The sequence below is a fragment of the Delphinapterus leucas genome, unplaced genomic scaffold, assembly GCF_059928025.1.
Source record: "Delphinapterus leucas isolate spDelLeu-1000000601 "Yukka" unplaced genomic scaffold, BTC_Dleu_Yukka2 spDelLeu_asBTCV2_sq25, whole genome shotgun sequence".
NCBI classification, from domain to species: Eukaryota; Metazoa; Chordata; class Mammalia; order Artiodactyla; family Monodontidae; genus Delphinapterus; species Delphinapterus leucas.
The window spans coordinates 16,212,702-16,227,444 of record NW_028322234.1 but is presented as its reverse complement, the minus strand read 5'-3'; the positions used below and the strand labels follow the sequence as shown (position 1 = coordinate 16,227,444).

Sequence of the window (14,743 nt, the reverse complement as noted above, 5' to 3'; positions counted from 1 at the left end):
CGCAGAGTCTTAACCACTGGACCACCAGGGAAGTCCCACTGAAACCCTTTTCTTATGCATAGGAGGAGGAAGATAACAGGCCTCCCTCCCACCTGGGGCTCTGCCCAGTGGCAGGTGCATGGCTTCACACTACAGGCATTTACTGAGCACCTGCTGCATAGCAGACCCCGTTCCAGGTGCTGAAAATGCTACAAGGAACAAGGAGGAATGCCGGAGTATTTGGTAACAGAGAGGGTTAAGCTGTCCTGGCTTTAGCACCGAAAGTTCTGTGTCCTGGGAAACCCCTCAGTCACTGAAAATCCAGGGCAGCTGGTCACAGTAGTAACCAAGTCCCCACCCCAGGGACCCCACCCCCTACCCCCAGTTCCTGCCAGATCTCCCCTCACCTCTGCCTCACTCTGCTCTGGCCACACTGGCTTCCTGTCACCCCAACACGCTGATAACAAGGAGCCTACCTCAGGGCCTTTAAACATGCTGTTCTGGCTACCTGGAGCACTTTTTTCCCTCCCAGATCTTCACAGTTGAATTTCAGCCCAAACGTGATCTCCTCAGAGAGGCCATCCCAGACTCCCTCAGCCCTGGTCCCTCATGCCACCGCCTTTGTTTCTCATCTGTCTCCCTGACTGGACTGTGAGCCCTGAAAACAGGGACTGGGTGTGATTCAGGGCCCCTCCATGCCCATCTCACCCACAGGGAACTGTGTGGACCTGGCTCAGCCTGGGGCCTTTGGCCCACAAAGCTGGTCACCATATCAGCTCTGGGGAGACTATGGCCCAGGTGTTGCTCTGTCCCCTTGAGCCCTTGAAATGTGGCTGGTCCAAGGTGAGATGTGTAAGAAGTGCAAAAGGCACCCCAGATTCTGAAGACTTCATTTGCTCAATGTACTGTACAATATCTCATTTATAATTTTGCTTATTGATCACATATTGAAATAGAACTAATGGACTATGTAAAAATATGATTAAAATTACTTTCACCTGTTTCTTTCACTTGTTAAAAATGTGGCTGCCAGAAAATTTAGAGTCACGGAGGTGGCTCACATGATATTTCTATTGTACTATGCTGGTCCATAGTGATGGGGGTGGATTCCTGCCTGGAATCCACAAGGCAGGGGCAGGGACCTGGGTCTCCAGAGCTCTGGGTAGAATCTGACCTGCTCCTTGCTGCAGACTCTTATGCTCCACTGAGTCACTCAGGGTCTCTCCCTTCTGATGCCCACCAGACTGAGAGCTTTTTCAGTGCCAGGACTAATAAACTCCTACTCATCCTTCAAAGCCCCACCGGAAATGCCCCTCCTCCTCCAGGAAATCTTTCCCAACCCCGAGACAAAGGCCTGCACCCTCCTCCCCCCAGGCTCTTTCAGTCCCAAGTCCCTCCCTCTGGCACCTCCCACAGAGCTGGTGTCCCTGCTTGGCCTAACTTCTATGGCTTCTTACTGTTCTGAGGATCAAGACCTGGCCCTTTGCAACCAGACCCCCTGCCTGTTCTCTGGCCTCGTTACACCCCCACGTGAGCCAGCAGAACCTGGGCCACAACAAACTCATCACTCCCTGGATTAACTTGAGCTGTTACCAGAAAGAGGATGGCAATGGCCAGGTGCTTCCCGCCACCCCCTACCCCGCCTCCTAGGAGCCGGCTAACATGGTCTCCCAGTTGCCCCGCTCAGACCCTGGGGCCAGGTCACGGAGGGAACAGGAGGGACTCAGATTGTTCTAGCACTGTACAGAGATGTCCCTAGCTGAGGCTTGGAGGCTCAGAGAGGGGAAGTGACTTGCCCTGAGTTGCACAGAGGGTTGGGGGCTGTCCCAATGTGGGGTGGGGGTGGAGGAAGCCCCAGTTTCATCACTTCAAGCCCCGGCCTGGGTAATTATAGCCCCGGCCGCCACAGGCCCTGCTTACTCAACCCTCTAGTGTGACTCAGAGGGGCCCCTGGGCTCCCCAGCCTGGAGGGAGGGGTGGGGGCTGGGGCCCTGGGCGGCAGAGAGGAGCCAGGTGGGCACCTGGGAGGAAGAGGCCTGGCCTGGTGGCCCTCTCTATGCCTCAGTTTCCTAGAACGGCAAACAGGATCAGCCCTGGGTTGAGGGTGGGGTGGCCAAGAGAGCTCCAGGCCAGAAGGTGAAACTGAGCCTGGCTGAGGGTGGGGGCGTGGGGGAAGGTGTCATCTCTCCAGGCTCTGGCTTGCTGGGCCTCTACCAGGCTGCTCCTCCCAGGCTCTAAGACCCCTGAGGGCAGGACCCACAGCCAGCCCAGTCCACCATCTCCACATCTGGAGCAAGAGGGAGGCCCCTAAGACCAGCGGCACCCCAATCTCACCAAAGGGGGGGAGCCAGGCCACCCACCAGGCTGCCTGCCTCCCGGCCAGTGCCCTTTACCCCTGCCTGGCACTCCTGGGCCCTGGAGTCCCAGCCACACCCTCCTCTCCTGGCTTGCTGGGGAGGGGGCCCAGGTGCTGGTCCGGGGGTCAGCTCCCAGATCCTGTCCCCACAGGGCAGGGCCGGGAAGCTGGGACAATGGCCTCTTTCTTCGGCCTGGGTGGGTGTGGCTTGGGGAACCCCGGGGCTGGTGAGGGTAGGGGGTGATGCTGAGTCACCCAGCCTGGCTAGGCCCCCACACACCAGCCCCCCGCTCCCACTGGGCTGGCCCACAAGGCCCAGCCTGCCACCTCTGTACTCTTAAGACCAGATCGCAAAATCCCCCCAGCCTGGCCTCAAACTCCTCCTGTCCAGGGACCAAGCCCAACGGCTCCCGTGCCCTTTTCCCTCCACTGGCTGTGGCGAGTCCCTAAGCTGAACTGGCCTCAGGGCCTTTGCACTGGCTCTTCCCTCTGCCTCTCCCTTTCCCGCTCCCCACGGCTCCCTCCTTCTCCTCCTTCAGCTCTCAGTCCTCGGGGAAGCCTCCCTGTTTAAGGCAGCACCTACAGCCACACCCCGACCGTGTTCTCTGCTCTTTTCCTCCCTGGCACTTTCCACCAACTAGTGTTATCAGCTCTGCGGTTTTATCTTGCACATGCTCCGTCGCCCCCACGGGGATTTTGGCTTGTCCCTCCACTTTTAGAACAGGGCCTGGCACCCAGCAGGCACTCCATAAATGTTGGCTGAATGAAGCAAGTCCCCCGGGCTCACGCAAGACTTCAAAGTTACCTAACGACCAGAACTCCCTGCTCCCAGTGGGGCTGTCACCCTCTCTCAAGGCCCAAATGCTCCAGTCGGGATGAGAAGAACCACCCAGGGAAAAGGAAGAAAAGCAACTCCTTGGGCCCTTCCTTCCAGCCTCACGCAGGTCGGCACCGCCTGGCACGCTTTATGTTCTTGTGGTCACCTTGTTTAGGGCCTGCACGGCACCGCCCACCCAGGCTCTCTCGACAGGCGCATGGGGGTCGGGGGTGCCCCGATGGACAAGGCACCCTTGCAGGGCAGGGCGCGGTGTTGTTTTCGCACGCAGAGGCGGGGTGTGAGCGTGCTCGCGCAGGCGGGGCAGGGGGTCCCCGTGTGGCTGCTTTTGGGGCAAAGGGCCCCCAGGGAGCACCCCCCCTCCCCCACGCCCCCCGCCGCGGTGGCGCCGGCTCACCTGGTGAATCGGACCTTGCAGATGTTACACTCGTAGGGCTTCTCGCCCGTGTGGGTCCGGATGTGCCGCGGCAGCTTGCCGGCGCCCTGGATGACCTTCTCGCAGATGGGGCACTTCTGGAAGGCCTTAGCCCGGATCTTCTTCTCCACCTTCTGCGACCAGGCCGGGTAGACGTCGCCGTCGTGGGCGCCGCTGAAGTACTTCAGGTAGTAGTCCACGACGCCCTTGTCCTCCGCCCGTGACTCCTCGTCGCTGTCCCCCGCCGTCGCCGCTCCCGCCCGGCCCACCGACGACATCATCTGCTGCAGCAGCGTGCTGGCCGCCAGCCCGTCCGTGTCGGCCCCGTCCCCGTCCTCGCCCTCGGCCGTGCCTGACAGGAAGCCCGGAGAGTCGCCCGGCTCCGGGGCCGCCTCTGACAGCGAGGCTGCCTCCTCCTCCCCGCCCCGGCCGTAGTGGCCGTTCTGTGTGGCGGTGGACGGCTGGGCCACGGGGGGTGGGAAGAGGCCGCCAGCGGGGGCGTCGTCATCCCGCTCCGGCCACAGACCTGGGTTGCTATCTCCCTCATCCCCGTCCCCGGCCGGGGGCCGCTCGGCTGGGGGGCCGGGCCCGTAGAAGTCCAAGCCATTGCAGTCGCCGGCAGCCACGGCGGCCACGGCAGCGGCCACGGCCTCCTTGGTGGCGTCCAGGTCATCGTCGGATGCGCCAAAGGCAGACCATGGGAATGAGGCGGCGGCGGCGGCGGCGGGCAGGCTGTTCATGGGATTGCTCTGGAAGAACTCGAGGTACTCCTTGGCGCGAAGGAGGTTTCGCTGATCAATTTGATCTACGAGGTCCAGCTGGCCGGCATCGGCACCCGCATCGGCCGCCAGGATCTGCCGGTCGAGGAGGTCGGCGCAGACGTGGCTCACGGCGGGGATCTCGAGCAGGCGGGCGGCGCTGAGGATGTCGCCCACGTTGGCTGTGCTGACGGTGAGCGTGGCCGTGTAGGCGAAATCCATGAGGGCCGTGAGCGCCTCGGCGCTGACGAAGTCGATCTCGTACACGTTCTGCTGGTCCACCACGGCACCCGACGTGAACAGCTTCTTGAAGTACTGGCTGCAGGCAGCCAGCACCGAGCGGTGCGTGGGGAACTCACGGCCCTCCACCAGGATCACCACGTCGCACAGCAGGCCCTGCGTCCGCTGCTCGTTGAGTCCGCTCAGAATGTCGCTGCTGTGGTCAGGGAACGGGATCCCGATGGGGCCGTCCACGCCGCCGGCCATCTTCCGCGCCGAGACCTGCAGCGCCGGGGAGGAAGGGGCGGTCGTGAGGGACAGGGAGGGCCGGGCCAACTGGCCGGGCTGCGAGGCCCTCAGAAAGCAGTGCCCCCACCTCCCCGCCCCACCTCCCCCCCCCAGCCTCGGTTTCCCCAGCTCTGCATCAGGATGGTCCATGGCTGGTTCTGCATCATCAAAGTGAGAGGACATTGGCGAAACCCAACTGGGTGCTTCAGAGATGAACACCGGCCCCCCTCCCCGCTTTACGAGAGAGGGGAGTGCCTGTCCAAAGGACAATTTGAAGTGGCGTGGGAGCACACAGAAGGTGCTCAATAAATGCCCAACACAAGTTGTTTCCTAATGAATCTGAGCACGGGATTCTGCCCATGCCCTCTCTAGGAGGCCATAGCGGTGACATAAGGCACCCACCGTGCGCTGCCCTGGCTGAGCGCCCAGCAGTCCCAGAGGCAGCACCGTCTCCACCGCAGAGGTGAGAAAACGAGGCTCAGGCTCAGGGAGTCCCAGGGCCCCATGGCTGCACCTCAACTCAAACCCAGGGCAACTGACCCAAGAGCCAATATCCAACCAGCATGGCCGTCCATCCCTGCCTAGCCCCTCGGCCTCCCTAACCTTCTCTCCTGCCTCCTGGTCGGGCCCAGTTCTCTTGGGGGGCTCTGAGTCAGGAAGGGGTAAGGCCAAGACCCAGGGACCTGGCCAGGGTCATCAGGGCCGTGGGCGTGCCCTGGTGGGGTGGGGCGGTGACTCTGCAGGACAGACCCCTTCCTGCCCTGTGGAACCCCTAGGATGTGGCTCAACCCTCGCAGTGAGTAACTGGGGGAAACCAGGCCACTGCCTGATGCTCCTCCCTGCCCACTCAAGCTGACCCTGTCAAGGAGAAGTGGGGGACCAGGGGGCCTCCTGCCCACCTCCTGCCTGGCCAGCCCCTCTCCTTTTGGCCACCCTGTTTGCACTGTTCAGCCCGGGACAAGGCCCTGCCACTCTCCGGGCCTCAGTCTCCCCATCTGTCAAATGGGCAGAAGCCTTTGGAAAAGCAGGGCCATGGAGGGGACTCTGTCCCGCCCCTCTCCCCTGCCTCCTATTTTCCGCCTTCCCCTGGGCTGTGACTCATCCACCCACTTGGGCGCTTGTGCAACCCTCTGGCTCTGTCCCCACCCCTCCACCCTCTCCGGGGAGCCCCCGGCTGCCCCAAGCCACCCAACAAAACCCACATTCCTCCAGGCCCAGCCAGCCTGCTTTCAGGCCAGAGCCTCTGCATGTCTCTGGGGAGAGGGCCTGAACCGGGCCTTCCTCAGCCTCCTAAAGACCCCAGGACCCCCAGCTGGGTGACCCAGCTCAGCTCTAACACAGATCCCTCCCACTGTGCCTCCAGTGGGATACAGGCGGCTGGCCCGGCAAGGGAGCTGGGCTTGGTCTGGTCAGTCCTAAGGCCAGGGCCGCCCTGCGAATGGGGTCCAGGCCTTGGGGCCGACACAGAAGCCTTTGTGTGGCGTGCAGGCGGCCAGTACACTTCCCGGGACGCCTCTCTCCGCCGCCCGCCCTCTTTCCCGCCGACCGCACCAGCTGCTTAGCTCCCGCCTCTGTTCCGCCAGCCCGCGGTGGGTGGCGGGGCAGGCTCAGATGTGGCTGCTGGGAGCAGGAGGAAGGGGATGGGGGCGCGACCCCCCCCCCAGGCTCGGCCAAGGGAAGCCTCGGCAGAGCCCCCTGTGGCGGCTTCCACCCCCTGCCACCATCTGCCGTCTGGCCCCGGGCCCCAGGGAGCGAGTGGGCAGATGGGACTCCGGATCAGACTGGCCTTGGCCCCTCCTCGCCCCTCCTCTGATCCTGGCCACTAACGTGCCAAGATGGCCACCCTGGCCCTGCTTGCCAGTGTCCCCTCAGGGGTCCTCCTGGGGCCTCTAGGTCGAGACCTTAATTGGTCCAGGTGACTCACCCCTCGCCACAGCCCCTCCACCCCCGCCTTCCCACCGGCACCAAGCCCACCGGGCCAGGCGCTGGCACATCCTTACTTCAAGCGTGAAGCCACCCGGCTGGGAAGGAGCAAGCTCCGGCCTTGAACCTGGCCTGGGGCAATGTACCCAGCCCTGGGCCTGGATCTCCACCAGCTGGAGGAGCCGGGCCACATGCTAAGAGCCTGTTGTGTGGGGCAGCCCTTGGGTCTGGGCTGGGTCTGAGGGTCCGCGCCCCTGTCCTTTCCCAGCTGGGGCCTCTATTTTCTGCACATAATCATCTGAGACTCTCCCCCAAAGGGCAGGGCCTGGGGCAATACCAGCCAAGGAAAGCCCCAGGGAAGTAGCATGACCCCCATTTACAGATGAGAACACCAAGGCCCAGAGACAGCTAGAATCCAGGCCAAGGGTACCCAGCAAGGCTGATCCAGGAGCTGACAGAGGCGAGAGGCTGGGGGTCCCCCAACCCTCCCTCCCCGACACCTCCCAGCCAGCCACAGCCCCTTCCCTGGCCCTGGAAACTAAACTGACCCAGCCCTCTCTCCAGGAACATATGCCACCTGCCTGCCACACCCGGGGCCACTGCCCTCCCCCTACCCGGGGCCTCTCAGGGCCCTCCCTCTAAGAAAGCAGAGGAAGACCCTGCCAGGTGGGAGAAGGAAGTCACGTGGGGTCCAGGCAGAAAAAGCACCTATTACTGAGCACCCACTGTGCGCCACAGCACCGTCTCACCAGGAGATCCCTGTGGCTCCCTTCCTGGCTCTAAGAGGCCCTGCTGGCACCTGACACCTAGTAGGTGCCCCAACACGTGGCGGTTTCCTCGGTGATGATGAGCCAACGAAAATTCTCTCCTCCAGGAAGCCTCACCCCCTCAACGACCAGGGTCCCCTGAGCCCAGGCCCACACCCACCCAGGGCCCCGTGTTTCATCACAGCTCCACCCCGACACTCGCCCCCATGGGATTTCCGGGTCCGTTCGATGCTGACTCGGCGGCCGGCCGAGGGGCAGGTCTCAGCAGGCTCTTCCTGGGCTGGAGGTGGGGCGCCCTCCTCCCTCTGGGCTGCTCCCAAGCCACCCTCCACCCCCCGCCCCCGGCCTCCCCTGGGCAGTGCACGGTAGGGGCGCAGCAAACGACAGGAGGAACCAAAGACCAAAGAGCTATGTGCTGGAGAGCCCACACCCAGCCCCGCCCACCTGGCTGGCAGGCACACCCAGTACCAGGGGACCGTGCCAGTCCCACCTCCAATCTAACCTAGGGTCACTTGCTGCACCAGGCAGCAAGGACCCGGGCCTGCTTTTTGCCCTCCCAGGGGGCCTCCTCTGTGCCCTGGAACCTTCAAGAACTAACTGGACCCTGGGCTTTAGAGATGAGGAGAGGCTCAGGGAGGTGATAAGGCCAGGGCAAGGTCACACAACAGACCGGCAGCCAGGCTGGGACTCAGATGCTCTGACTTGAGCCGGCCTGAGCTGACACCTCTCAACTACTGGGGATGCAGGGAGAGGTCAGGAGCATCCTGACTTGGTCCCAGGAACAGCAGGTGTCATCCAGGAAGGACCCTAGGATTGTGGGAAAGGTGTCCCAAGCATGGGAAACAGCAGGGACAAAGGCTCAGCGGTGGGCACCTGGGAGAGGGGCAGGGGAAGGAGGCTAGAGTCCCCAAGGTCAGGTGCAAGGTGAGGGTTGGGGCCGGGCCTCTTCCTCCCCCCCACACTCCTCAGGGGGTGGCCAGCAGTGGATAGGTAGGTAATTGCCACCTGACGCCTTCCTGGAAGAGTGTCCAGGGATGTGGGCAGCTCAACAGGGGGTTAAGGCCTCCCTCCCTACAACTCAGGGAGAGAATGAAAGGAAACTATATAAGGGACCTCTAACACCTACTACCTGCCACAGCAGCCCGCGTCCATATCCTGGCTCCTCCATTTCCAAGCTGGGTGAACCTGGGCCAAGAAAAGCACCTCTCTGTGCCTCATTTTCCTTGGGGGTTGTGACAGTGGCAAAGGGTTCCACTCTCATCCTCTTAGCAAACTTTGGCCTAGGACCTACTGTGTGCCAGGGACAATCCCCAAAGGCCCAATGAGGCTGTTTACCCCCTGCCTTGTGGATTGGGGGCTTTGAACTTCACCTCTGAACGTCATTCCAGGAATCCAGCCCCCTCCCCAACTACTGTGTACCAAGGAAGTGTGTGGTGAGCCCCAGGAGGAAGCTGAGCCATCATGTGTGTGTGGGGGGGAAACCAGGCCCAGAGAGGGTGGGCGGCCGCCCCAAGGTCACACAGTAAGTCTGGCGCCCAGGTGCGGCTGCCAGGCCAGTGCCCAGCCGCCCCCGCCCCCTCCCAGCCTGGCAGCCTGTGTTGCAAGGTTGGTCCTGACGGGTTACCCCGCCCCGACCTGGTGCCAATCCCCGCCTGGCCCAGTACCGAGGCCGGGGTTTAATGGGACAGGAATGCAACGTCCTGATCAGGAGGTGGGGGGCACCAACGGCTCAGGGTGACTGCTGGCTGCCAGCTGTCAGCCTGCCCCCTGCCCGCCTGTCCTCGCAGGCCTCCCTCCAGGCCAGACACCAGCAGACAGGCCCTCGGCCATTTTATGTGTCCATTTATTGCCCTAAATGGGGAGGGGCTTCCTGCCCGGGGCCTTAAAGGGCCAGAGGCAGGAAGGTTGCAGGCCCAGTGGGAAGTGTGTGTGTGGAGGCTGGTGGGGGTGGGGACTAGGAGGTCATGGGGATCCCATCTGAGCCCCAACTCATGGGTGGGGCTGAGGCCCACCCTGTTCCCACGCTCTGAGTGCTGTCGTGGGCCAGGAAGTACAGCCCCGACACCAAGACCAGCTTTCAAGAGGAAGCCCTGTGAAGAAAGAGCCATTTTCAGTGGAAGTGGAAGGAATAAGCTTCCTGTCACCGGGAGTAACCAAAGCCAGGCTTCACAGAATCCCATCCGTGTCTACACTGCCCTCAACTCAGGCTGCACCTGCTTATCCAAGATGCCCAGGAGAGGCCTGGGTGACTTCCATCCAGACTGCTCCCTCCCTCCCCTGAGGCCAGCTTGTCACCTGGAGGTGCCTGTACCACCCCCAACCCCACCCACAGCCTGCGCAGGTGGACTGCTCGGCCTGGAAACCCCAAAGGGGTGCTTGGCCCACTGGGGCCCCAGTGTCCTATGCCTACAAATTCAGCCAGTTCCCTCCTATCAAACACATCCTGATGGGAGGTGGGACCGAGCCTTGTTTTCCAGTCAAACCAGAAAGGCGTGGGTGAGGACACTTCCACCAAGTGGCCGTCCACAGCCTGCTGGGGGGACAGATGGAGGGGCTGGTGCTTTGGCCAGATTCTCCACAGGGCGCCTTCCACGCTTTGGTGCTCCAAAGACTCGGGACTCAGGCCGCAAGGGCAGGGGCTGTTCCTCAACGGGGCTTGACGGGGGCCTGGTCTGGATCACCTCAGCAGCAATCCTCATAGCTCTGGGAGGAAGGGTCTGTAACCACTGCCCCACTTCACAGGCCAGGAAACTGAGGCAACTTGCCCAGGGTCACAAAGCAGAGCTGGATTTGAACACGGGTCCTCTGTCTGGCTCCATCTGGCCAAACTAACTAGTCCTCCCAGGGCTCCACCCTCCTCTCCCACCACACACACTGCCCCCAGGTACCAGCAGGGGACTAACTCCCCCCACCCTGGGGGCCTCGGTGGGGGGAGGACAGCTTATTCTCACGCCCCCTCAGAGCTGCCCTGTGATAGCCCAGAAAAGGGAGAGGTTTGCCTGAGGTCACACAGGGAGCCTGGGGCAGGGCTGGAGTCCAGCTGACACCTGTGAACTCAGGGCATCAGAAAAGAGATGCAGGAGGGGCTCCCCCAGGCCCTGACACCACACAGCAGTCACTCAACAAACATTCCTGGGGAATCACTGAGTAAATCCTCACTTTTGGCCTAAAGGTAATCTCCCCATTGTATCGATGGCAAAACTGAGGTTGGCAGAAGGGAGGTGACCTCCCTAGGTGGACCTCAGGTGGAGCGGAGGGCTGGGCTGAGATTGGACCACGGTGGCCCCCACCCAAGCCTGTTCCTCTGGTCTCCACTGCCCAGGGCTGTTGCAGGGTGGTTTATGGTCTATCAGGTGCCTGGAGCACAAGATGACAGGTGGGGGGGTGTCTCAGACACACACACACACACACACACACACACACACACACACACCCTCCAGCAGAATCCCTGCTGTGTCCTGAGCTGACCCAGGTGCTTCCTCCATGAGGGAGGCAAGGAAAGGGAACACAGGTGGATCTGCAGGCAGTACCTGGGGGGAGCCCACAACCACCTCATTTTACAGAGAAGGATGCTCAGGCTCCAAAAGGCCATGGGGCTTGTCCAAGGTCACAGAGCAAGTGGGCCAGCATTTGAAACCCCTGTGGACCCCCTCCTCGGGCCAGCTCTGCTTCAGAGGGGCTGGCCCTGACTCTTGGCTCTGGGAGGTGATCTGGGTCTCCTCGGAAATAATGGGTTGTAAAAACACAGAGCCCTGCCAGTCTCCAGGGGCCAAGGTGCCAAGGGGCGGGGCTGCAGCTCAGATGGGGTGGGAAGGGCCTGCCTCAGAAGGCTGGGAGGCAGGGAGGCTAAGGCCCCTGCTGTGTGACCTTGGACACCTTGCTGCCCCTCTCTGAGCCTCACTGTCCTCTTGGGGCAAAGGCTCCATTTGGCAGACAGGTGCCTGCTGTCAACCTCCAGGACCTCTGGAAGACAGGTGGGCCGGCGCCCCTCGGCTGTGACACACAAAGGACTTTGGACGCGTCCTAAACTAGGAGGCAGGACCACAAGGGTCAGACCCAGCTCTGGCTGGGTGACCTTGGGGCTGCTCTCTGCTTCCCCCAGGGCCTCAGTCTTCCCTGCCCCACAGGGCACCACTCTGAGCCTTGCTCTAAGCCCCTGAGGCCCCACGCTAGCGTCTGGCCTCCCCTCCTGGTCTCAGTTTCCTCGCACGGCATCAGGGACCTCCACCAGCCCAACCAGCTTATGGGTCAGAGGGTTCCAAGGAAAAGAAGGGAAGGAAAAACGCCAGCACAAGGTATAGCTATTGCCTCGAGAACCTTCCCCACTGGACGAAGGCTGAGCACTGCCGGGCCTCAGTCTCTCACACAGAGAAAAGGGTGCATGGGCTCCCCGCAGCCACCCGCTGCCGAGGGCCTCTGCTGAGAGTTGCGTGGCTCCCCGCCCGGGCCAGGGTGCTGACTGGCCACCACGCAGCCAGTCAGCCAATCAGAACTGAATAATAAATACCCCCCCAAAGTGACCCACGAATTAAAATTTCAGTGTCCCCGTTGGCTCCTCTTTCCTTCATTAGGCATGCGGATCCCAGGGCTTCGCTCTTCCAGCCACTGGCTCCTGCCCCCCCTTCTCCCCTAGGCTCCCGTCTCCACAGCGATGGCTGGCGGTAAACAGAGCCCCGAGCCCAACCGATAAGTGCCAGGCCCCACCCGGGGTGGCCCTCGGGGGAGAATGCCCCCCTACCTGGAGCCTCCGGGGCCTGGGCAGCAGCAGGGCCTAGCCTGGACTCCCCGGACCTCTCCCAAGACCAGCTCTGCGAGTAGGAAGTGATCGGCTGGTCCTGGGGAGGGCCCCCCAGTGTGGGAGCGGCACACTCAGGGTTACGCCCTGGCCCTGTTGGGGTGGGGGTGGGGGGCTGACATGGAATCCTGGACGCCCTCTCCGGCCGGGCCTGCTCCGGCCCTGGTCCGGGAGGCAGCTGGCAGGGTGGGGGGGGTGGGGGAAGCCAAGCAACCCCGCCACCCATGGGTTGAGCCAGGTGGGCACACCCGGTGGAGGGGCACCAACACCTCTCTCACTTCCGCCGCCTGGCTAGGGGGAGAGAGGAGTTGCCTATCTCCCCCTGCCACCCCGCCAACTGCTGGCTACATTCCCCAAACATTTAGTGGGTGCCCACAGGGTGCCCGGGCCTGGTTGGACAGCAGTCTCTTGCTGCGGTCCACCGGACTCCCTCGCCGCCAGCCAGCCAGCGCGGACAGTGCCTCCCAGGACCCGCAAAGGCCTGGGCCCCGGGGGGTGCACCGGCCCCAGCTCAGGTCCCTGCCTGGTTCCCAGGCCCGGGCTGGGGGAGGGGGCCGGTTCCTAGGCCGGGGAGGGAGGCAGAGCGAGGGAGGGGGCCGGATCCCACCAGTTCACCCCCTCTTCTGCCCGGGCTCAGGGTTCGCACGTGGTGGTGGCGTCAAGGGGAAGGAGGGGTGTCCGGGCCAGAGGAGACGGGGTCACGCGCTTTGGGGGCGCGGGCGGGGGAGAGGGGTGCTCTCTGCTCCCTACCCCGGGGCCGGGGCCGGACGGCCGCGCGGACAGGGCGAGGGGCCAGGCCGGTCCCCCCGCCCAGGGCTGAGTCAGGCCCGGGCGGGGGCAGGAAGCGGCCCCCTCCCCCGCCCCGGCCGCAGTGCGCGGCCCCCGCCCCGGCCCGCGGGCCCCCACCGCGCCGCCCGCGCGGGGGGCTCCTACCTCCTTCCCGGGGCAGCGGCGAGGGGGCCCGGCCCCGGCGGCGGCGGTGGCGGCGGCTGCGGCTGGGCTGGCTCCCTCCGAGGGGCCGGGAGGCGGCAGTGAGCCTGGCCCCGCGCCACCCCCCGCCGCCGGCGGCCAATCCCCACCCGGGCTGGGGGGAGGGCGATGCAAATTACCCCGGATCTGGGTCCGCCCGCCCGCCTCCCCCACGCCCGGGCCCAGCCTGCACTAGGCCGCGCATCCCCGGGCTCGCCTGTGCCGCGCGGCCGCCCGGGCCGCCGCCCTCCCCGGGGAGCGCCGGGTGGGTGACCCCCCCCCCCGGGGCGGGGGGCTGAGGGGAGGGGGGCTGGGGACGGTTACACAACCAGGCGGGGAGGGGCCCCGGGGCGGGGAGGGGGCCGGCCCGCGGGCCGCGCAGCCGGAAGCCGGGGACCGCCACCGGCCCCCGGCAAGGGGAGCCCGGCTCCAGGCCCCGCCCTCTGGCCGGCAGGGCCCGCCCTCGAGCCGCGCCGCGCGATCGGCCCGCGCCCATTGGCTCTCCAGCCCGCCGCTCACCGCCCCTCCTCCGCACCGCCCCTACCCGCGGGCCGCGGCGGACCGCCAGCGCAGGGCACCCTGGGACTTGTAGTCCTATTCGCCTGCCACCTGCCAGCCGCAAGCGCGGGGGAACTACGATACCCAGAGGCCCGAGCGGCCGCGCCCGCCCACCCGGACACCCCACCCCTTCCCCCTCCTTTGCAAAGCCCCCCTCCCTGTTTTTTCAGCCCCCTCCCCCCCCTCCCCCATGGAGCTCAATCCTGGCCAACTCCAACGTATGCACGCAGCACCGAATAGGCCCCCGGGGGGCGAGAGCGCCCCCAGTACCCAGCTGCAAACTTAGCACGCGACGCGCCCCCCTATCTCCCCACGCCGGCTCCCCCCACCCTCAATGCAGCCCCGCTTCCCCTCCCCCTCTCCCCGCGCGCCTGGGAGCCCCGAAAAACCATGCACGGAGGGGGGGGCTGGCGCACAAGCCCATGCACTTCGCCCCCAATACCCACTCCCGGGCGGCGCCCCCTCCCCGCCCTCGGGATCCAGGGCGCCTCCCGCCTCCGGGCAGCTGCCAACCACCCCCTCCTCTGAAACTTGCGGGACGTCCCCGGCTCCCGGGATCGCCCCTTCCCGAGAGGGCAGGGGTGGGCGCAGCGCCCCCGGCCCGTCCCCGCCCTGCACCCCGCGCTGGGGGCTACGCCGGGCGCTGACTTACCTCGCGGGGCCGGGCCGGGGCCGGGCCGGGCCGGGGCGCGCGGGGCCGGGGCCCGGAGTTGGGACTGGGCTCCTCGGCCGCTCGCCTCTGGGGTCCGCGTCTCGCTCTCCCCTCGCTGGCTCTCCCCTCGTCGCTCCCTCGCTTCGGCGGCGGCGTCACTGCCCCTACAGTAACTGTACAGTACAGCCAAAGCCCCGTATGATGCTCGCGACTCCCTTCCTGGTTTCTC

General features: G+C 64.5%; 1 protein-coding gene across 5 annotated transcripts in view; it reads right to left on the bottom strand.

Annotated features, from left to right (window-relative positions):
- The window catches only part of ZBTB7A (zinc finger and BTB domain containing 7A), a 23,492-nt gene extending 8,749 nt beyond the window's left edge, over positions 1–14,743 (bottom strand). The window contains exons 1-2 of one of the 5 annotated variants that reach the window (XM_022557088.3): positions 14,515–14,743; positions 3,568–4,844 (exon numbers count right to left, since the gene is read on the bottom strand). In XM_022557088.3, the coding sequence (XP_022412796.1) occupies positions 3,568–4,829 (1,262 nt within the window). In that variant the 5' untranslated portion in view covers positions 4,830–4,844; positions 14,515–14,743. Of the gene's footprint in view, positions 1–3,567; positions 4,845–6,850; positions 7,496–7,742; positions 7,866–12,278; positions 13,197–13,268; positions 13,376–14,514 lie in introns of those variants that run through there. The other 4 variants (XM_022557089.3, XM_022557090.3, XM_089905656.1 and 1 more) reach the window with 4 other exon arrangements.